This window comes from Telopea speciosissima, chromosome 3 (assembly GCF_018873765.1).
Source record: "Telopea speciosissima isolate NSW1024214 ecotype Mountain lineage chromosome 3, Tspe_v1, whole genome shotgun sequence".
NCBI lineage: Eukaryota > Viridiplantae > Streptophyta > Magnoliopsida > Proteales > Proteaceae > Telopea > Telopea speciosissima.
Window position 1 is genome coordinate 46,692,065 of NC_057918.1, and position 24,419 is coordinate 46,716,483.

A 24,419-nucleotide genomic window follows, 5' to 3' on the forward strand; every position below is an offset into this window, starting at 1 on the left:
ACACCAATGCAATACTATATGATATAGGCAACAAACCAAAGTCATGGAGTTGTCATCTTGGGTCCTTTCATAATATGTACTGCAACTAAGCAATAATATATAGTTCAAGATTTTAATTTTGAGACTACCTTAAAATATGGGTAGTACTTTTTATTGTGTAGAATCTCATAGGGGACCTTATCAAAAGAAGGCGGCTTGATTGTTTCCTTCACTAATTTGAACATAGTCTTCAGCACTATATAGAAGACAGAACTAATTGTTTGTGCAGAGCGTTGAAATGACATACATACTTATCTACTAGATTTATCATGCGTCACCGTATCGAGGAATATTGCAAGTTGTTCATCAACTCGAATATACCGACTATCTGTCAATCAACCATTACGTACCATCTTATCACGTAGGTTGAGAAAAATATGTCTTTCCATCCTGAAATATTGGTAGCATAGATTTGAATGTTCATTCAAAATTTCTGTCACCTTAATAGATTCTGTGTAACTACTATCCATTAATGGCTCTCTAATCCGGTAATGATCTATTTGTCTTTGAAGTTCAAGTATCATGAGTATATCATCATCACTTGATGAATCATCATGGTCATCAGTGTTCATTGACATATCTGTATATACATATAGATATCAATATGAATACAAATCCATTTACCAAATGCAATTCAAGCAAAGTAGAAGTTGTCAAATGCATAACATATAACTAAAAAAGCAATCATTCATAAACCAAACCAGGTAATAAAATGACAGACGTCTAAAGCAATCATCCAAAAGTACCATAAATATTCTAAAGCAAACATCCAAAAATACCATAAATATCCTAAACCAAACATCCAAAAGTACCATAAATATTCTAAAGTAATCAACCAACTTTAAACACCATTGTTCAAATCCCTAAATCATAACACACTCCAATCCTAGAAGACTACTCCCTAAGCAACGCCCGCAACATCCATATCCTTCTTTCAAGAATCACTTCAACAAATGACAGTCTCTAACCAAGGTCAGTGTGAATTTTCTTCTGAGCCTTCACATACATCTCTTCTGTAATGTCTGGTATGGAGTCTAACAAAGCTTGACAATTCTTCATACTGTAGGGTCCATCTACTAGAGGATCAGCAGGAATGATAGTATTAGTACATGCTGCTGGTTGGCTGGATGAAGTGGGAGTGGTACTGCCTGCTCGTTCCATTTTCCAATTAAGATACCTGCTAAATTCTACAGTACAAGCAGTCAATGCTTTTCCAGTACCCTTCTTCCTTCGATCTTGAGGTGTTCTATCTAGGTTCCTCTTTTGTTTACAGTAGGAGTCACTTCTTCCTCTCCATCAGTTTCTTCTATGTCATCCAAACCTACATAGCGGAGGGATTCTATTTGGGTTTGAGGAAAAACATCTTCATGCTCATTGATGACCCTAGGAGGAATGTTGACTGTAATGTTACTCATTCCTTTATCTCTCCAAGTATGATGTTCCGAAAAAATCTCTTCCAACTCAGGCCACCATGGAAGACCACTCCTTCGAAATTTTGACCATGTAGGGTTTGCCTGTTGGTAAAAAACTATGGATTTAGTACACCTAGCTTTTAAACTCTAAGTATATAAATAACAAATAAGAATTGAAACTTCGTTTATTACATGTATAGCCCGTTCCCAGATAGAATCTTCAGCAGTAGCAGTCCTAGTCTGATAGTCCCAACCAAATCCTGTTGTCTCTAACAGTTTCTTGAAGCTATCATAATCACCTCGTAATTTGTACATCTTATTGCGGAGTTGGTCCTTAATAAAAGAACATTGAAAATCAGTTTCTAGTCCAGCTTTGATGTTACTCCAACCAATCTTAGTAAAGGTTGTGGTAGTCTTTTGACCATTCCTCACATTATCAACCATTAGAGCAATGAATTTTTCAGTCTCAGTTGCACTCCAGTTGATAATCATTGGGGTAGGGTTTGAACTAGATGCCATTTGAAAACCTAATTGAAAATAATTGGAATAGCTGGTTATCATTATATGCAAGTTACATCCTTTATAACTAACACACAAGTGTAGCCACAGTCTCATTGAAATTGACCAGTAATGAGATTCATTAAAAAAAAAAAAAAAAAAAAAAAAACCATAATCCAAAGCACAAGTAGCCTATTAAAGGCTATATATAAAAAAAGAAAAATAAATGACAAAGATATGTTGAACTGTAATGCCAAAATTGGTACACTACTATGATATATTTCATTGTTAAAAGAAAAAAAAAAAGAAACACATGGATCAATGCAACTGTTCAAACAAGGGGTAAAGTATACATTAAGGGCCTTTCTACTGATTCAAACTGATGTAAATAAAGCAAACATAAAAAGGCAGATGATAACAAATTCAAAAACAATCTTGAATTCTTGATTAGTTAATTAATAATCCAAGAGATGGGCAAGAAGCATAAAAAAAACAGAGAATATGGAAAAAGGAAGGAGACTTAGAAAGGTGTCTATTATTTTTTCTGGGTTTTTAGGGATTGGGGATCTCAGAATATTATAACATAGATCAGCCTAATAGCATGGTTTGAGTTGCAGCAGTCCTTGCAATTGGAAATGAGCTAGGCACTTAAAATACAACAAATAAATGATCAAGAACCCATTTATGAGAGAGAGAGAGAGAGAATAAAGAAATGCACAACCCTAGTAAATGCCCAACCCTCACCTAATGAAACCATTTTATTGCCACAATCTGCAAAAACAGGGACACCCCACAAAAGAATGTGTATGATGGATCCTAAGTCCAAACCAACACATATGTAGGTTTCAGAATCCTACTCACAGGCAGAACTGCAAGATGTTGAAACCAACAGTATAGAAAGAGTTTAATAACTCCAAATCCATGATTCAGTGTATCACCAAATCCTGCTGCAAAGAGACAAAACAAGAGTTTCACAACATAGGGAACCTCTCCCCTCCATTTAATGTGACCATACCATATCTTTATGACAATCAGTAATTTGAGGTTTTATGACTACAAGTAACTGAATGGGATATATTCAACCTGCTCTTGCTCTAATATGTTAATAAACAGCTACGAACGAAGATGCTTTTAAACAACCAAATACATATAGCATTTTATTGATCACAAGTGCACAACTACTTCAACTTATGAGATAACATTGAGAAGAATTTCTGATTATTTTCATTTTGGTAGTCCTCAAAGAATTTGAACTGATTAAGAATCCTTAGCATACAAGGACGATCTCTAGTTCTTGTGTCTTCAAAGTCATGGATCAAGCATTGATAAAAACTGAGCTTTATGGCTCTTAGATCATAGGGAAACATGCAGTTTCTTCCCACCACACACACACAGACTTTGAAAAAAAAAAAAAGAAGATTATTCCATGCCTGAATATCAGCCGATCTCATGATCAATTAGTAATTTGAGTTTGTTTTCAATAATCGCTAGAAAATTCCAGGCCTGAATATCAGGTGATCTTATGCATCATATCAAATAAAAATCAAACACTTAAACAATACCCCACCAAGTAACTTTTCCCGACAGAACAGGGATTGAATATAATGGATTTGTCTTGAACAATTTAAATTTCAACAGAACTGAGGTGCATTTTCATATTTTCGTATAAAATAGCAAGAAGGTACTACTGTTATCCAAACATGATAACCACTGCCATGTCTAGGACATTAATCTAAACCATAATTCCTACTCTTCAGACAAACTATTTTTTCATCCCATAATTGACAGATTTCAAACCTCAACTGAAGGAATAAATATAGGCTATGTAATTCAGAGGCACATGTATGCAAAGATACAACAAAATTTTAACATACACACTTGCGAAATGCATCAATGCATGAAAGAACACCATAAATGAAAACAAAACACATGCATGCCTGCACAAAGAAACGCACGAATGCACGCGTGGACACCTGTGCGCACACACACATAATGTAGATACATTAAGTAACAGGGCTTATGCAATCTAGACCAATGATGGTTGCCAATAGGTTTAGGCTAATCAGATTGGGGTTTTATTAGGATTCACAACCTCTCCACATTTCTCACGGCCATATGGCTCCCTTTAAGCCTAAATCCTACTTGTCCAATTCCAGAGCCATGTCTGCCCAAAACACCTTATTGCAGCTTTTGCCAATTCTTTCCATCCTGTCCTCTAATCTCTCTCCCCCTTTTTCACACCAAGTCATCACCCTATTGATGCAAAACCCTTACAGCCTAACCATAATTCTCAGCCTCTGGAACTTATAATCTCTAGTTCCCCTAAAAAAAACCTGCACATGGCATTGCTTACCCGGACCTGGTTATCTCCTAGATCCTTTACATGACTGAAATTGACAGTATAATCCCCATCACTTCATTCTAAAAACTGACTGAACCCATCCCAATAGACCTTCCAACCCCTCTTCAAACTCTCAATTCTTCAGCAGAGAATGGAATCGCTCCAAAGTTATTCAATACAAAGGGGTTCATTTTTAACACATCCATGGTTTGGATAGGGTCCTCAGTGAAAAGAAACACAAGATTACCATGACTATTGATAACCGTACGAAAGAGAAGAGGAAGGCATTGATCTATAATAAAAGGTGACTATAGACCAGGACTGCAATATCAAATGCCAAAAAATGACAGCAGACCTATCGAACATTGAGAAGATTAAGCTTAGATGGATAAGCAAGGTAATGTGTTCCGATATATATAAATCAAATCAGTACCAACAGAACAGGATCACAAAACAGAGAAAATTCATCAAACTAAATCCAAATATCAGTAATACGAAGCCAGAGAGAGCGAGAGCCATGGATTAACAAGATTTAAACAAGAAAAAAAAAGAAGCATAAACAAGAAAAAAAAAGAAGCATACTTGCCAGTAGATTTGAACCACAGGGTACTGAAATTCGTGGGAAACCATAGAGGGCAACTGGAAAGATGCTCTCCCTCCTTGAGATGAAGATGTTCAATCTTCAAAATAAAACAAACCTCCAGTAAGACGAAGCCAGAGAGAGCGAGAGAGCGACAGAGGAAGATAGAGAGATTGAGAGAGCACGATGGGGCGAGAGAGAAAGACAGGAGAGAGCGAGAGAGATTCATTACCTGATAGCCGAGATGTCCGCAATTAGGGTTCTTGCTGAACTGAAGAAGACGAAAGAGGAGTTGTGTTTGAAGAGGTTTAGGTCAAATGGGGTATTTTATCGGGAACAATTTTGGTAGATTTGTGCTGAGAAACGACAAAACATGTTGGCCATGTTCTGTCAAAAGTCTTCTAGGGTGCAGAAATTTTGATTTATCCACCCAAGAACAATTTCTATGGAACACTGTTTATCAAGCACTTCTTAGGTGTTTTTCTGTTTCTCAGAATGGAAAAACACTAGAAACTGTTTCTGGTAAGGTTATCAAGCGGGCACTTACTGATTACTTGAGCTGAGCAAAGTAGTGCGCCCCGAGTCGCCAGTGATCGTCCGGACAGAACAAAATAGAAGGAAATTATGGTGGGGGAGACTTGAACCTAAGATCTCTTAGAAGGAATAAACTTTTAGAACACCTCAAGCTACCATGTGGGCAAAGCACCCCAAGCTTTTTCTCTCAAGTGAAATATGGAGGAGGGCCCTCACCAATTTATAGGAAAAGGAGAAAGAAGCCAAGGCTTAGGTCACATCAGTGTGTGTCCCAAGGAAAAGATTGCTTTAAAACTTTCTTAAGTTGGGTTTTGTCAAGTTGATTAGACACCTCAGAAGGCCACCTCAATTGGATTACCAAGATAAGCATGCTTTGGGAAAACAAAGCTAGGGCTTGCTTTTTGGGTTAAGATGGTGAAACAAGCAAAGGTCACATCAATTAATGAGAGTTGACTTTCACAAGGGCACTAACAAAGCCATTGCACCAGGCACCACAGGTACCCAGTCACGCGGAGCCGAACGCAGCTAGGTACCCTATCGAGCAGCCCTGCCGTGTAGGCCAGCCCAGCCACGTGCAAGGTACGCAGCCAGACACCTGGCCGAACAACCCCGTCGTGAAGGCCTGCCCAGCCAAGTGCCCAGGCGTGCACCTGCAGCTAGACACCCCAATCAGGCAGCCCAGCCGTGCGCAAGGCATGCAGCTAAGCGCCCTAATCAAGCAGCCCCGCCGCGCAGGCCAGCCCAGCCAAGTACCCAGCCGCGCACAAGGCCACGTAGCCAGGCACCCCGCCTAGCAGCCTCGCAGTGCAGGCCTGCCCGGCTAGGCACCTAGCCACTCGCAGGCTTGCCTAGCCAGGAACCCAGCCGTGCGCAAGGCCATGTAGCCAGGAACCCGACCTAGAAGCCCCGCCACCTAGGTTTACCAGGCCAGGCACCTAGTCGCGCGTAAAGCCACGCAGCCAAGTACCCGATGGAGCAACCCCGCCGCGTAGGCTTGCCCAGCTAGGCACCCAGCCGCGTGCAGCACAGCCAAGCGTCCAACCGAGCAGACCCCGTCGAGCAGGCTTGCCCAGCCAGGCACCTAGCAGCGCGAAGTGCAGCCAGGTGCCCAACCGAGTAGACCACGCCCCGTAAGCCTGCCCTAGCCAGGCACCCAACCCCGCGCAGCCTTGCAGCTAAGCGCTAAACCTAGCAGACCTGCCTGACCATTTACCCAGCCGAGTGCAAGGCCACACAACTAGGCACTCGACCGAGCAGCCCCGCCGCGTAGGCCTGCCCAGCTAAGCACCCAGTCAGGCACCCAACCAATCAGACCACATCGTGTAAGCTTGCCCGGTCAGGTACCCAGCCGCGTGCAGCCCCTTAGCCAGGCGCCCAACCGAGCAGACCCATTGTGTAAGCCTGCCCTGCCAAGCACCTAACTGCGCACAAGGCCACGCAGCCAGCCACCTGACTAAGCAGCCCCGTCGCGCAGGCCTGCCCAACCAAGCACCCAGCCAAGCATAGTAGAACTAGGCACCCAACCGAGTAGACTGCGCTATGCACAGCACAGCTAGGCACCCAACCAAGCCCACCCTGCCACGCATAGCACATCTAGGCGCCCAACCGAGCAGGCCTGCCCACCTAGGCACCCAGTCGTGCACAGCGCAGTAAGGCGCCCAACCATGTAGACCCCACAGAGCAGGCCTGCTCAGCCAAGCACCCAATTGTGCCCACCCGCACGGTCAAATGCCCAATCGAGCAGACCTGCCTGGCCCAAAAAAAAAAAAGAGAAAGGAGAAGAAAAAAGAGGCTCATTCCCTGGAGCCCCTACAACGCACCACAGAGTGGGGGGCATCTGATACACCCAAAAACATCCGACTACTCAGCGTTTGACACATGGCAGGATCCTAACCGATGATCGACGAGATGGATTGCGTGACACATGGAGCCAAACTTGGCTTGGGTGGCAAGCAACCGCTCAGAGGACGAACCAGAGAGCCGTTCCCCCTAACAGCATTCGGAAGGGAATCTCATTTCCCACCAGGAGACGTCCCCCTCATTGAGGTAAGTCACCAACCCCAATATAGCACGTGTCAGAAGGTGGGAGACAGGGAGGCCACCAATGGCCTCGATAACCATGCCAGGTATAAAAAGAGGAGGGAACCCAAGTACGATATTCAAACTTTTACTGACTTACTGCTCTCTCTGTACCCCTTCTCTGACAAATCATCTGTGCGCCGGCCTAACTTTGGCATTGGAGAGTCCCCCCTCGGAGTCAGCTCCGGGCCTCTTCTTTGTCCTTTCTCCCCTTGCAGGTCATACACGTCATCAGAAGACTTTTCGGCTGTAACAATTTCTAATCTAAAACCGTTTGGTATGTATCAAACCGTACTGAACTAACTATTTTTGTACCGAACCGAAGCTACATGTGTTGTTGACTTACAGTTATATATCTAGCGTTAAGGTGTAAAGAGTAAAGACAACTTACCAAAGAAAAAGTGTTAAAGACAAAATGAAGTTAACTTACCATACCGAATAAGAAACTGATGATGTGTGTTGCAACCGTATTTCACACAAGACTATCAAGACCACACACGACTGATGATAGTTCGAATAAGAAACCATATGTTATACCAAATAAGAAAACTATTTTTATACCGAATAAAAACTCTATCGAAATCGTACCGAGTCACTACGGTATTGGTATTGGAAATTGATGTGGGCAAAAATTGTCAGAAGATCTTGGCTGTCAGATAGAGGAACCTGCACACACCAAGAAATGCTTAAGAGGGGGCTGAAGAAGTCTCCGGGGGGATCCTCCAATGCCATAGTCAGTTCTTGCAGCAACCAGTCGAAGGTGAGACACCAAAGGCAAATGAGAAAATGACATTGAGTTGATTGTCGCCACTAAAGAGTGTCTTCCTCTACTTTTGAGATGAAGGACATGGGTGAGGCCAACTTTGTGTTGGGCATGAAGATTGTAAGGGACCACACTAGGAGATTTTTTAGTTTGTCTCAAGAGACTTACATAAAGAAAGTCCTAGAGCGATTTCATATGAACAATTTGAAACCCATAGATACTCCAATGGACAAGGCATGCACTTTCAGCCTAGACATTGCTCTAAGATTGATGAAGAGAGAAACCTAATATCCAAAGTACCATGTGCGGTAGCGATAGGCAGTCTGATGTATACGATGATGTGCACGCTTCCAGATATATGTTTCATTGTTGGCATGGTTAGCAGTTATTAGAGTAATCCTAGACCAGTTCATTGGCAGGCAGTAAAGAGAATCCTTCGATACCTATGTGGGACTACAGACCTCTCGCTCACCTTCGGTGGTTCAAACTTGAGACTAAGAGGCTATAGTGATGCTGATTAGGCTAGTGATAGAGATGAGCGCAAATCCACTTTAGGGTATGCATTTGTCCTAGGAGGTGGAGCTATTACTTGGAGTAGCAAGAAACAGACCTGCATCGCCCTATCCAAGATGGAGACGAAGTATGTCGCATGTTTGGCAGCAGTTTAGGAGGCCGTTTGGCTCAGAAGGTTCTTACAGAGACTTAGTGTTATTGCTCACTCAGATGATGTTGTACTTATACATTGTGATATCACGACAGCGCTTGCATTTGCGAAGGACCCCAAGTTTCATAGAAGAGCCAAGCACATTGACATGCGATATCACTACATTTGAGACATAATCACGCAAGATGGAAGTTGTTCTGCAGCATATCTCCACTGGTAATATGTTGGCTGATCCTTTGACTAAGCCCATTGCCAGAGATGTTTTCCTAGTTCATGTTAGGAACTTGGGACTCAGGTGGATTTGATGTGTATTTTTAGGATACTTTTATGGATGGACATTTATTTGTATTCCTCTTACATTTATTAATGAGAATATTTGTTTGAGTAATGTTATGTGTATACATTCATTATTATAAAGATGTCACCAAGCATTGAGTCGACCTACTCACACGAGTGACTTGCCTTGGCGCTTGTAGATAGCGAGCAAGATGAGTCTATAAGCATTTGTGCTTCAAGGCGCCTTAGTTAAAGCTAAGATGAGACCTTATCTGGTTCAACTTAGAAGATACCACACTTCTATGTAGCTTGTGGAAAGCCGGATGTGAGGTTTCAGACAGAAACCATGAGGGTAACTGCGCTAAAAACTCAGGTTAGTCGCTTGAAGTAGAGACTAGACTAAGATCCGTATGGCATTTATGTTTTCATAAGTGACATGCCTACCTCAGTGTGAGATGCACCATAGAATGCATATCATACTGCATGTGCTACTACCGACCAATAGTGAGAGTGACTGATTAGATCCCTGCTTCATCATTGTGTGAGCCATGTGGATTATCTTAATCCCTTAGTACCCGTATTACCTGAGACAATGTCATGAAGAGGACGCCCAATGACGTTACTTTGACCTACTCCTTAGGATCATGGATGATGTAGTCAAGCGGGATACGATTGGAAAAGCTATTGGAAATAATCAGATTGACATGAGGGGTTCAGGGAAAACCATCCGACATTACACCTTTGTTTTGTGATTCATTGCCCGAGTGACTTGTCATATCTATGATCGACATAGTCATGAGTACATTGCATACAAAGGATTAGCCCGCCCATCATGAGGGATTGAAAGTGCTAGATCCAGAGTAATTGGTGTAGGATCAAGCACTTGCCAATCCCCCAAAAGACGCCTTGTGAGGGAAGGTGCAACTTTAATTCTTTATTGCACACCAGCCAGCATGCATCGCTCCCTCGCCCGAGCCGAGATCTAGGCAGGGTATTTTGGATTACTCCCAACAATCCCCCCCCAAATGCACGCCTAATAACAGAGCACCCATGGCACTGGGGAGACTCAAACTTGCGACCACCTGCTCTGATACCAATTGTTGAAACCAAGCGCTTGCCAATCCCCCAAAAGACATATTGTAAGGGAAGGTGCAACTTTAATTCCTTATTATACACCAGCCAGCGTGCATCGCTCCCTCGCCCGAGCCGGGATCTGGGCAGGGCATTTTGGGTCACTCTCAACAATTGGATTGTTTGGTGTATTTCGAGATTGTTTGTGAATGACGTATTATGTTGGTTAGATGGAAACTTGATATAGTACTTCTACCTTGTATTATCTCGATAGGTCGCACACCCCATTTCCTATATGAAGAGTTACACAATTGAGAGAGACGTGGCTGCATAGTTACACTAATGTGCCCCATATGGGTGAGTGAGAGATGTAAATCGAACATGAGCCAGGCTCAGTCCAAGCCGCCTATAAGAGCCAGGCCAAACCCGACTGACCTGCTGCACTTGGAGAGAACCAGCCACTTAAGTGATTGGGTCTCTTCCCCCCCCCCCCCCTCTTTGATCAATTCCCAGTGGGAGTCTAAATAGGAGTAGGGGTTTTAGGGTTTTGGCTTGAAATAGAAAGCCTATAACCCTAAGACCAGATCATCTGAGAAACCAAATTCTCCCTCTCTCCAGTGTTTTGTGTTTTCTTTGGGATTCCATCTCTTCCCAGGGATTTGTGCTGTGGAGTTCTTCTTTATGGAGAAACCTTTCAAGATATTTGAAGATCGTGAGAGAGATTATTCGAGTTCATGAAGCTAGTAACCAAATCCGTACGAGATCCTCTTTCGTTACGTTCCCATCTCCGTTCAGGTAACACCCTAACATGTGATGATTTATTTATAGGCATGACGGTAATGGTGCTGGAATATCTCAGCATAAGAATGGATAGTTTGTCGAATCAGTAGTGAATGCTTGAGTTGATCCGCCCAAAGGGATGTCAGTAATAAATGCCTAATATGGCCTGACAGTCGGGCGCTTACAACTTTTGGCGAGTATAGAACTGGCCATATTTGAATATGTGCCCTACATCATCACACTAAGTCGTATATTCAACCCTTCCATAAAGAGACGAGATGTGTATGGAATGTGAGCGGTGTAGCTTGATTTCCAAGCTATTCTCCATAAATGTGCATGTTTATCATGTTTCTGCTTTTCTCATATGCAGAGGCCTATGGCGCTTAGGATAGTAGGCCTGTAATGATGAGATTATCTCGGGGATAGTGGGAGAAGGGCTACAAATATCGTGCCTTACCTTATCACTAACACATGTCCATCATCCGTAGCCTGGATTATTCTTGGTATATCATATGCCCCCTCGCTCACTAGGACTTGAGAAGGTCCGTGGGAGCAAATATGGCGTAGCTGATTGGGGACTTGGTTAGGTCGGGAGACTGAGCGAATGTTGCACCCCAACCATTCAGATACCTCCCAAACGACCTTTACCAACCGTCAGAGTTTGAAACTACTTGGAGGAGATTGATGCTTCATGTTGATTGAGATCTTGTTGATGCCCAAAAGTAATAAGGGATTTCATAAATGGTCGACCAATTTGTGGGGTCGGGCATTTACCTGCCGACCTAATCAAGTTTGGTTAGGACATTTAGAATATTCCAAATCAGACATTATTTTCGCTAAGTATTGAGGAGTTGTGACGTCAGAGTGTCTTTACGCTCCACCTTTTCGAATAACTGCGCCGTAAAAAATGCTTCAAATCCCGAATTTGATGTTGTGTGCCTTCTTGAGGCACCTTTACCTCTGTCAACCGTCTTCAGGAAATCCAAAGATGGTTACCCTTTTGAATGAAACAAAACATTCTCTTCAATCACACAGGTTAGAATCCAACACATGTCCCTTAGCCATTGGGGAAAAGGGACCCTTCATGTAATACCTTGAAAGTTGAGTTTAGAAATTTATATGAACAAGGGTAATTTCATAATTCAGGTGCAAACAATGATATAATGAGACAAGTAATTTAAATAAATTGTTTAATTAAAATTTATAGTGAAATGACTTGAGTGACCTTGGGTCATGTGAGTAATGGTCTTGGGCTTGGCTGGGTTCACTTAAGCCATAGGTTGGACCAGCTTGGCCCAAGGGGTGGTCTATATAAGACCATGAGTTAGATTAAGTGGATACTTTTCACATCCACAATTGGAAAGAATGAGAGAGGAGAGAAAGAAAAAGAGGAAGGGGAGGAAGGCCTCCACCGACCAAGCTTGGGAGACCGATCACGACATGCTCACTTGACCTTAAAGGATGGTGGGGAAACCACCATTGTGCACCGACTTGGTTTCCCAAGTCACATGGAAGGTAAATACCTTAGTTTCCATTTGGTTTTTCATTTCTTGAGTTGGGGATGGGAATCGATAGTTGTAAAGGGTGTTTTAAGACCTATTACACATCCATGGTCTTGGTTTCGAAAGAAATAAGAAGGGTTCAGGATTCAAGCTTAGGGTATGAGTTGGAAGCCAAAGGAGGTGAAAATGTGAGATTTTGGGTGGATTTGAGTTCCCTTGACTCAATCCATACAAAAGAGTGTACCATTTTGGTGGGTTTGGCCCTAGGAGGTGTTACACAAAGGTATGGGATGAAAGCCCCTTGAGAAAACCCCAAAATCACACTCTCGAGCTGACTCTGTGCATTTACTGGCAAGTTTGGCAAACCCTCTGGCGAGTCTGGAGGAATGAAATCTTTAGAAAGTATGCAGAGTTGGCTTAGTAGAGGGCATTTGAATTATGATCTGGTGAGCTCGGATTGGAGTCCGGATCACCCTTGTTTTGGAAATTTGATTGTTTTGACTCGTTTAGTTTGGTTTAGTTTAATGGGGATGTGACCTTTAGTTTGGTCAAGTGTAATGGCACATGTTTGATGACTTTTTTATTCCATATGGCGAGGGGATTACCAAAAACCCCAAAACCTTTGATGGGGGCAATTTGTCAATTGCCAAATAAAGTGAGTGGATCTACCTTTGAATTCTTTCCAAATGTTTGATAACTTGTGATGTCGTAAATAAAGAAATGGAATGTATTGATTTGGACTACATGATTAATTTCTGTATGACATGATACTGTATGGAGAAATGTATTATGATTATATCATTGAGTTGAGTTTGGTTGATTTAAAATGGTATAATTACCTGGAGAAACAACGAATAGACATAGATTGTTGAATTACTAATGGTGACATTGATATGAACTTTATGTTTCGAGATGATAGACTTATATGAGTCGAATGATGTATATTGTGAATATGATTGAATGCCGATGTATTGAAAATGTTTGTGACAAGTGAACTATGTGAATACCTCACTTCGTAGAGTGGGATGCCTCACTTTGTAGAGTGAGACATTGGATACCTTATGTGGATGGGGGGATTGCATGAGAGATGATGACCATAGGTGCGTATCTCACCTAGCAAGTGTAGACACCTCATTTTGTCACCTCGGAGGTCGCCCTGACAATGATGAGTATCCCTTGAGTCTGAGAGACTTTGTATTTATAGATTTAGGAGGTTTTTCATGCTCTTTTATAAGTCCATCAAATTGTCATGCAAATTGACTAAAATACCCCTGAAGAGGAAAACATGATATTAAGAAATTATAATCCCAGAAATGTGCCGAGATGCCCGAATAACGGATTATTTCACTAAACCCAAATTTGGTACGAAAATAAACTCATTTGCCCCTTTATTAGGAGAGGATTCTATTTTTGACAATTGGGACCCACACTAGAGGTAGTACATGCTGACCAGTACTATCCCCTATTTTCATGCCAAACTGTAGTATGCAAAATAAGGAGAAAAATGGCTTTTAAATCACTCGATTTAGGCATACGAATCAAAAGTTACAAGCATTGGACATTCCAAACTAATCCTGGATGGGCTAGGCCCAACCCAGTACACTTTGGAACTATCTTGGTTTAGAATAGAACCATAAAGAGTGACACAAAATGCACTATCAACATCCAGACTACAGGTCGACAGTCAAACGGCCCAAACGGACATCGAGCTGACCTAGTGTCGACATCGATGAGCCATTTGATATTGTTGAACAAAATCCTCTGAATATCAACATGCAACTGAAAATGAAAATACTTTGATTGACAGTTAAGCCCCTCCACTCAATGGTGAATGATGTTTTTGACACTACTTCGATGTCGTATAAATCTTGGATCGATGTCGAAAGAAGCTAAGAAAGTGGCAGATTTAAGGTTGTCAGTTATGTTTGTGGAGTAACTTCATGACCATTTTTAGTTATCTTCCAATTGAATTTTTGGGAAGCTTAAAACATAATAAAGGTAAATATTTGAGTTAGCTTCAACATGCAATTTGAATCATATCATTATGATTTCGGAGTTGGAAGTTATGACTCGATCTTCAAGGCTGGTGCATGTGCTACAAAGAAAAGTTGTGTCTACATATACTGTAGCTTCAAGGTCTATTTTGTGGTACTTACATTGATATTTAGCTCTCGGTAAAAACATAAAAGTTGTAGCCCTTCGAGTCCTCTGAACATAGGAAAACTAATCTGGTCAAACAGAGGTTAGACGAAGAAATTATGACCATTTTTGTGAAGGTGCGCAGTAGCCAATTTTGATGTCGAGCTGCTATCGATCGACATAGTTTGATGTCGACTCGAGGCATGTCAATGTCGAACAGAGCCATTTCAATGTCGAATTCTGTGAATATGAAGTGCATCTAACCTTCCATATTTGATGGATTTTGATTCCTATCATGCATGGGAACCTATTTGGAAGCTATAACTCGTTTATGGACACTATTAGATCCTAAGAAACACATCTTTGGTAGTAATACACTTGTTTGAACCTCATTGGCCAAGATTGTTGGCAGAACCTACACCATTGATGCAAAACCACTTGTGAAATTTCCCATGGACAATTCGGATCAATTCAATGATCCATGGACTTGATTAAGAGCATGTACACTCCACTACATCTATAAATATATTGCCTCCCACGTTGAGGGAGATCCTTCTCTGGTTTCTCCATACAAAACATTATTTTTTGAACTTGGAATGAGCTAGAGAGAAGGTTGTGCAACCCTAAAACTTGGGTGACTATTGTGAATGAATTTGAGCCTTCTTACTGAGTTAAGGGCGACCTCCAACCCCACTTCTTTGTGTTTCTTTGATCAGGTAATTTTCTTTTTCTTCTCTTCACTCTGCTTCTTCTCTTTTACATTTTTTTTACATATCTTCTCTCTTTTCACTACACACAAAAGGGTGTGTGATCCTACCCTACTAGGTAGTGGTCGTACACCCATGTGTGTTGATTTTAATTATTCTTTTAGTATTGTTTTATATCATTGAATCAAGCATATCAATTTCTATCTTCTTTATTTATGTCCTTAGATCTAGTTTCATGACCTTTGCATTGCTTGTATAGATCTATGTTTTCTCCTTATTTTTCATGGTGATTCTACAATAATGACCATCTTCAATGTTCTATTTGGTGCATTATGATCACCTTGTGTATGAACCTTCATTCTCCTTTAGAATAGATTTTCTTTGTCTTCATGTATTCTATGCTATGATAGTTTATGTTGTCTTAGGTAGTGTTTTGTGTTCATATCTCACTTTTCTCTTTTAATCTTATGATAATCTCCATATTGGCTGATGACTCTTGATGATGTGATACAATGTATGTGGTGATCTTATGGATTTGTTCTCTATGTCATCTCCTCTATTTTTCTTTGTACTTCATGCATCCATGTAGTTTGAGTCTTATTTTGCATTCTTATCTTGCTTATTTTCTTATAATTTTAGATCACAATTTCTATGTACCGTTGATTTATATGTGGCTACAATGTCCATGTTTAGCTTCTCTCGTCCTCATGATGATTTGCATGCTTATTGATTCTTTCAATCTTATGATGTGATGATCAACTATGATATTTGTTTTCATCTTCATATTTGGTGTTATTATAGCTTCTTGCATACATGCATGTACTTTAGGCCTTCTTTCTAACTTTTATCTATGTTTTCTCTTGTTTAGATCTAGGTTCTTTTTGCATCTCTTCAATATGTTAACAGCATAATCTCATGTGTCTATACATTATATGCATCTTTGCATTCTCAAGGTTTTCCTTTGATTTACCTTTCATTCATGCATCCTAGGTTTAGAGCTTGCATATTTAGGATTTGCTTCCTCATGCATTGCTCATTCCTATCATGTATATAATTTCTTTACATTATGTATACTAACCATGCAGCCAAACACTTTAGGTAGGTTTTCCTCAACTCTCCCTTTATTTTACTTTCATGTATACTAACCCCTACAATGCAGCCAAGCTTCCAGGTATGTTTTCTTACCTTTCCTTGTATTTTATTCACCTTCTTTGTACCTTATTTCTTACCTAAAAATATGTTATACCATTGCCTAGCCAAGTAATAGGAAGACCCTTGACCGGGCGGACTAGGGTGCCTAATACTTTATCCGGATCATAACTTGACTCGACCCAGACCATGGACCGATCAGTCCCCAATGGGCATCACATGAGAGTCAATTTTACATTATGGGTCCTAAACCCTCCTCTAGGTGACGACTCCAACATTCAATTCACCTCTCTTCTCCCCAAAGAGGGATGAGGTGGATGACACATGGCAATCCCCCACCATGTCATTGTCCTCACAGTGGCAACTCCGCTGAGGATAACTTTTACTTTTGTAAAATAGGTCTGACTTTTGATGTGCTTGGCATATATGTTGTATTGTTATAATCTGTTTTTTCTTTTATTGTATGCTTTTAAATGCTAACTTTGGTGGACTAACTTACATCATGATTTGCACACTTTCATACACCATTGGTAATGCCAACTACTGCATGGTTTAACCCCAACTTACACCTCGTGGCGTAACCCTGGGCCCGGTGTGTAGACACGCGGCTTACCCTTAGTGAAAGCACAACTTTTAGCACCGTACCTTCAGATATATTAAAGAGGCTTGTGCCGTCGTACTGCTTGATCATCTTACTTGTAGGAGTGGTGAGAGGTATATAGGTCCACCTTGCTACGGGAACCTTTTTTGTCTTATTATCTTTTAACTAGCATGCATCATGTAGGGATCTAGAACCCAATAATTAGGTGACGACACACTAACTGTAACATTGTATGAGAACCAAATCGGCATTTTGTTGACCTTGTTCTTAACCGGTCTGATTATTTGTAATCCCATCTTGGGCTCGCCTCGCTTTTGTGCGGTCTTTGATGTATGGGCCAACCTAGAACTTGATAAACTAGCGCCCACACTCACTAACCCTTGTTTGGATTTGAACTTGTTGTTGTTTGTTGTATGATTTGTGACTCATGTATATTATTGAAGTAATGTACATTTTGATTCAATTTTTCTTTAAAAAAAGTTAGAAAATTTGAGATGTCTAGTTTAGGGGTACACCACTAGTTTTGAGTTGGGTTCCAATCTTCATGAGCTCAATGTACATTCAAATTTAGGTTGGGCCTCAACCCAAGCTTAGAGATCTTAGTAAACTTTGGACTGGACTAAGGGTCCCTATTTAATTTGGCATCATTCTAGTCAAAGTATGACTAATATCTTTACCATTTCACCTTACTCTTCTAGCCCAACTTTTTAGACAATGATAGTCAAACATAGTTCGAACCTAACCAAGGTCGTCTTTTCTCTCCCTAGGGTACGCTAAAGATGGATCAATCTAAGCCCCCATTGTTAGTTAAGGATGATGGAATCTATAAGTTGATGAAAGAAGTCAAAGAACTTAAGCAAACGGTTAACAAGGGCATCAATGAGATATGGGAATTGAAACAAATGGTCAGCCATCTCATTCATATTCAACTTTCCCAAAACATGCCTTTATTAGGAGAACTAGTCGTTCAAAATTAGATCAATGAAGAACCACCAAAATCTCCTCCCTTATATGATGTGTTGCATTAATCAGATCCTATATTAAAGTCCTCTCCTGAGACCATCGAGCCCCAGGTCCTAAAGGAAAAATTAGAAGTCACAGAAGAAGAGTTGAACCAAATAGCGGGAAGACAAAGCTTGATAGTTGAAACAGATGGAACCGGTTTATCTTTAGAAATACAAATTCTTGACAAACCTGGACTACTAGTTAACCAGTTTGGTGGAACAAGTGATTTAAAGGGACATCTCCATATCCTTTTGGAACAAATTCAGAATTAAGATTTGAGTCAAGGTGTTTACAATGAGCCTTTCCTTGACGATAACTCCAAGTCAGTAACACCTACGAATGACATTGGAAAATCCCGTAGTTCTAAGCGTTCTTCGAATAGGGAATTGACCAAACTTGGGAGGCCATTAAGGACTATCTTTGAGGAGTTACAAAGACAAGGGAAGCTAGTTACACCTGGACCACATTTGGTTTCAAACCCACCCCCGAAGTTGTACGATCCAAAATTATATTGTGGATATCACATGCAGGCGGGACACACTACTAATGGTTGTCACCAACTTCGACATACAATACATGATCTTATAGATCAAGGAATTTGTGTAAGATTTCCACAAGGTGGGCTGACATAGTCCCACTTTTATTTTATTAAAATCGATTTAATTGTGTTGATGGGAGTTGCCTTAATGGTATGAGTCCAGTTACTATGTGTGGACCTAAAGTATTGTTTTCTTAATGGGAATGAAACCCTAGTTTCTATGCAGGGTTGGTTCCTGCCCTCACCACTATAAATAGTTGTCATTGGCCCATTAAGTGACCACTCTGTGAAAACCTAAAGTTGAGTGGAAGAGGGCAGACCAGATCAACGCAGTTCGTATGCGATAGGGATCTTCAAGAGTTCGGCTTCCACAATCAGGGATCAGGTACGCCAAGAACACTTCTGGATTTATTTTGTATGCTCATTGATCTCCATGAATATTCTGCATGTTTTATTCTATCAATGGTATCAGAGCTTGATCATGGTTGATCAATGCCACTACAACTTTTTAACTATTTTGTTATTATGTGTGAATGGATCCAATTGAAAGAAAAAAAAAAAAAAAAAGTTGCATCGGCTTTAGCCGAAACCATGGCTGCATATTGCTGTGCAAATCTGACACCTAATAATTGTGTTCTTCGCTTATTGCATTGGCTCTGTGACTATACAAGACAACAGTACCTTCGTCGAAATTTTTTTCGTTTTTAGGTCTATCGTGGCTTGTTTGGCTTAAATAAAAAAAAAGGTTTTTTTTTCCCCGGTTATTTCCCTGGTCATTGGCCTCTGTTTTGGCCACCGCGAGAGGAGGCGATGGTGTTTTGAAACCCAACAAGTTTTTTTTTATCGCCTATTTCTTAGTGACTGTTGAGCTTCACCGCCATCCAACACCTGAATCATGATCACCGAAGTCTGGTAAATTTTGCCGTGTTTTTTTTTAAGGCCGCTGGCCTCTGGTTTGGCTACCAAAAGAGGCGACAGTGTTCTTAAAACCTGAATAAGGGGTTTTATTTTTTCCCTGAATCTTGCTCATCGTTGGGTTTGACCGGAAACCAACGTCGGGGTTATGTTAGCTGGCAGAAGGGCCTCCGATGGCCTGTTATGGCCTGAGTGTGTGGCGGTTCATCGTCCATGGAAGGTTTCGACTTTAGGTTCTACGTTTTTTTTTGGGGAAGGCGATGAAGAACTTTCCCGATTCTCCATTAAATAAAAATAACATAAAAGGAAGGTGAAAGTTTTTGTTTTATTATAATGACATGGAAAAGTTTTTTTATTTTTTATTATAAAATTGATTTGAAATGTCGATTTGTTTTATAAAAGATAATGGAAGGGATTTGTTCTTATAACGATGATGATGGGTGGGTTTGTTTTAATGTTATTATAGTGATAATTAAGAGGTTTTGTCTCATTGTAATGATGATGGTTGTGATTTATCAAAAAAAAAAAAGACGATGGATGTGCTAAATGCACCGATCCATTGGACTAAATTGCAACACGGGTCGGATCGACCCACCAATCCGATCCGTTGTCCATATTTTTTTAACCAATGACTTGACCCGGTTGACTGATCATTGGGTTGACCATTGACCATCGATTTGATCGGGTTCGGTTGGTTTTAGTCGGCTCGGGTCTAGCCCATGGTTTACCCGGTTTGTTTTACTTTATCCGGGTTGGTTTCGGCCCATTTGGTTCGGTGCTGGTCAGTTCAGTTCTGGTTCACAAAAACAGAAATTCAAACAGAAACACAAATTCAAACAGAAACAAGAACACAAATTCAAGTAGAAACAGAAACAGGAAAACAGGTTTTTTGTTTTTGTAAACAGAAACAAAAAAAACAGTTTTGATTTCCTTTTCTGTTTTAATTTTGGTTCTTTGTATACATTCTGTATTGTTCTGATCGGTCACAGTAGAGAACATAGAACTTCTAACACTTAGAAATTTTTTGATATGTTTTCAATTTTCACATAATGTGATTTTGTGATTGCCATTATGATAGAAAATTATTTACTTGTTGGATCTAATAATGGCATGATGGAACACCTTATATAGATATTAATTGTTTCATACTCTTGTGTTTCTTAATACAGTACGAATCATTGATGGTATACATTATAATAATAGGACATATGTGATGTATATCTCTTGACTCCTTGTTATTGTCACCATAAGGCAATGCTTGTACATTATGGTGTTCCAATAGGAATACGCTTATGTGTTTAATTTGTACCTCGTTATGTTTTAAATTGGCACAATAGGAAACTCTTATGTATGGTAACACTTGGAATTCTTCCTATTGTACTTGCTACATACTTAAAGAAGACTTTTAATAGAAACAAAATGAGCCCATTCAATTTTTTAGTGGCTTATTATTATTATAAAGTCCATTAAATTTGAAAATGTGTAATAAGTATATAAAAGGCTGTATTAATTTTCTGTATTAAAGGCTTATCAGCATTTTATGCCATGTTTATCATATTATCATTTTGACTGATGTAACCGGTTGGAGGATGGAATTATGTACTCCGAACCGGTTATATGGTTCGACCAGTGAGACAATGTAATTATGAACTTTGTTCAATTTTTTGTTCAGTTTGTCTGTTTTGGTTCAATTCAGACAATGGATTATTTGTAGAAAATGATTTGGTTCATTCCATTTACAGAAATAATTTTTTGGTTGATATAATTCATGGAAACATTTCAGAGAAATTTCCATTGGTTGAATTTTTCCAGAGAAATTTCCTTTTATTCTCTGACAGATCGTTTTAGCAAAATTGATTTCTATATTAATTGAAGTCTATTTTAAGCCATTTTTGAACCGTTTTGACCATGAATTTTAAGGGCACCTTGGACCGATGGGAGTATAAAATTTGAGTCAAGGGTAATTTAATGTTCCATACAGTGTCAGGAACGTGTTAAAGTATACTCTCAATTTTGAAGAGACATTAGATTAAACTCCCACATAAGGGTCTGGTTGGCTGCATTATGTATCCCTTTGACCTTTTAAGGTGTTGTTTGGATACATAAAGTAAATTTTGATGCATATTGATTGTTTTAAATGATTAATAGTCTTGTTGTTCCTCATGCTATGTCACACACATGTACTTTTGTAATATCATATTCAAGATTATTCTGAGAGTGGATTCAGTGTCATTAAGGTTGTGACATCTAAGTAAGTAACAAGGCTGTAAGTAAAACCACATGTTTATTATAATACATAAGGAACTCGTGATATTTTGTATTGTGATAAGGTATTATAATCAGTGATATATGTTTTTGGTTATTTGTGACATTTAGAAAAACACAATCTTTAATGCCTGGTATTTACAAGTTTGCAATTGAGGGGATATTATTGTCACATGTTCCATCATTTTATATCCCATAAAGTAATCTTATAAATATGTGAAGGCATTGAAGCTTTATTTTGTAACTTTTGTACAAGATGCGCATGATGATGTCCGCATGATGTTTTTTGGATTTTTTTTAAGTTATAAGCTTGGGCTTATAAAGTTACAGATTAAATACTTCCATCATAGTTTTAATGAAACCTACTTGAAAAAGGTCTTATAAATGGATTGACCATAAATTACTTATGGAAGTGAATAAAAAATCATACGGTTTTAAGTTTGTTCTATTGAAATAATTTTAGATTTGACCTTATGATTATTGAGTTTGGCTTCATTTCTAGAAATCACTTCTGTTGATTGGTTCCATATATCATTTCTGATCTTGAAAATTATTTATCAATAAATATTTGTGGATTACTTTCTGTGCTTACAGTCATTATTTTGGAACCTCTTCGATGTCATAATTATGAATCTATTGACTTGTTAGTCCTTCTATTATGCATGAATTTTTTCGTCATCGTATCCCATTAGGTCGGGTTGACTCAATAATCTGGCTCGTCGATTTGTTTTGGGCCAGTAGAGCTGTTGCCAGTATGGTCCTTTGATTTTAACCGATTTTGGTCTTTCAGTTTATGACAGATTTGAACAAGGTTGTTTAGTTCAAAAGTGAACAGGTTTTAGATCTTATATGAAGCTTTCTTAGGGTGTCACTAGTGGGAAGATAGAATTCTATCCTACTATGGATGATGGATGCATTACACATTGATTTATATGCATTATACTGGCTTTTCATGAATTTTTTAACCAATTTGATGTATTTAGACTTGCTCATCGGTGTTATACAGTTTGTGACATTCGGTTTCGTCACGAGGGATTGCATGTAGCCTATTCATAATATTGACACTATGTGATAATTCTGAACGTCACGAAAGGATTGATTTAAGTGACATTTCTTTAAATATATTGGCTATGTGTGTTTTATGATAAAAACAATATTGATGGAAATTATTGAAATTAAATGGGCATTCAGTAGCAGTCCAAGTCTATGGGGTTCACGATTTAAGTGATTATGCTTCCACTCAGTGAGCTAGTTACTTGGATTGCGAGATCATCATTGACTATTCGGATGGATTGAAGTCAAAGAAACCATATGGCGAATGATGTGCTCTTGCCACCATAGGTGAGTCATCATTTGGTCGATTTCGCTTGATGGTGTGAGGGTGACGTTTTGGACTTCACTACTTTAGAGGTTCTTGTCTTGCCACCACAGGTGATGAAATCTTTAGAGTGGTGCTGTTACAAGCGTCTCGCCTTGCATGTGAGAGATTCCACTGTGTGTTGGGCGATCTTGTCACCACAGGTGTGATTAATAAGCCCAAATTAATCAGTTTCAGTCATATTACTGGGATATTGATATGCCTTCAGTTGTTGTATATTGTATATTTTGGTAAATTTTGTGTGATCATGTTTACCAACTTTAAGTTCCCAATTATCTTCCATTAAAATCTTGAATGGTTCCAATTTAGGGAATTGAATGGATTCTTTAATGTTTTATATGGCTACAGTGAGTATGGTTTTTACCAGTTTAAAATTGACAAACCTCCCCAGCCTTTGGCTAACAGTTCCATTGAACATAAAGGTCTTTATGAAAAGTGGGAGAAGTCAAATCGGTTATATCTGATAGTTATAATATATATTATGGGCATGACCATCAAGAAAAGTATCATTTTGATTGAGAATGCTAAGGAACAGAAACTTATTACACCTATAAACAGAAGATTCGTTGTTCATGATGAGCTTTAAAGAACACTCACATGGATTTTATGTTGTTTACACCCAGTTCTTATAATAGTGTGAGTATGTTCGTGAATACATTATAAATTACTAATTATGTCGTGCAAGTTGAGCTAAATGGAGATAAAATGCTCAATACGTTTCTTGTATGGTACATTATTCAGTTATTCTTGTCTTAGTTTGACAATATTTATCTGAGGATCAGTGGGAGTTAGATAATCTTTTCTTGTATTTTATAGTGATGATATTCTTGCTGCAAGTAATAATCTTTTTGATAAGAAAATCTTGGTGAAGCCTCTTATGTTTAGGCATTAAGATTGACCGTAGTAGAACTATGTGCTTTCTTAGGTTGTTTCAAGAGACCTTTTATGAAAGAAAACAGATTTACCAACACTCAGTGAACTCAGGTGAATAATACTCTTTGTGCATCTAAGGTTGGTAGTTTAATGCAACCTCAAGAATATATATGGATTGATATTTGAATGATCTTGGAGTAGCACATTAGGTAACTGCCAAGATGACCTAAAAGACCATATGTGGATATCTGTTTATGATGACAGATCGTGTTATATGTTAAGAGGGTGTCTTACAGACATCGACTGCTTT

At 39.5% G+C, this 24,419-nt stretch overlaps 1 protein-coding gene across 1 annotated transcript; it reads right to left on the bottom strand.

Moving 5' to 3' along the window:
- Positions 1 to 1,289: 1,289 nt before the first annotated feature.
- Positions 1,290 to 1,970, bottom strand: LOC122655230 (L10-interacting MYB domain-containing protein-like). Its single transcript, XM_043849442.1, has 2 exons — positions 1,644 to 1,970; positions 1,290 to 1,553 (listed from the first exon to the last, which is right to left on the bottom strand). The coding sequence occupies exons 1-2, from the start codon at positions 1,968 to 1,970 to the stop codon at positions 1,290 to 1,292; spliced, it is 591 nt and encodes a 196-aa protein (XP_043705377.1).
- Positions 1,971 to 24,419: the final 22,449 nt, after the last annotated feature.

Excerpts from the sequence above, each read along its gene's own strand:
- LOC122655230 (XM_043849442.1), bottom strand. The coding sequence starts at position 1,970 with ATGGCATCTAGTTCAAACCCTACCCCAATGATTATCAACTGGAGTGCA. Across the intron at positions 1,554-1,643 it reads TCTGGGAACGGGCTATACAT|GCAAACCCTACATGGTCAAA; the intron begins GTAATAAACGAA and ends TTTTACCAACAG.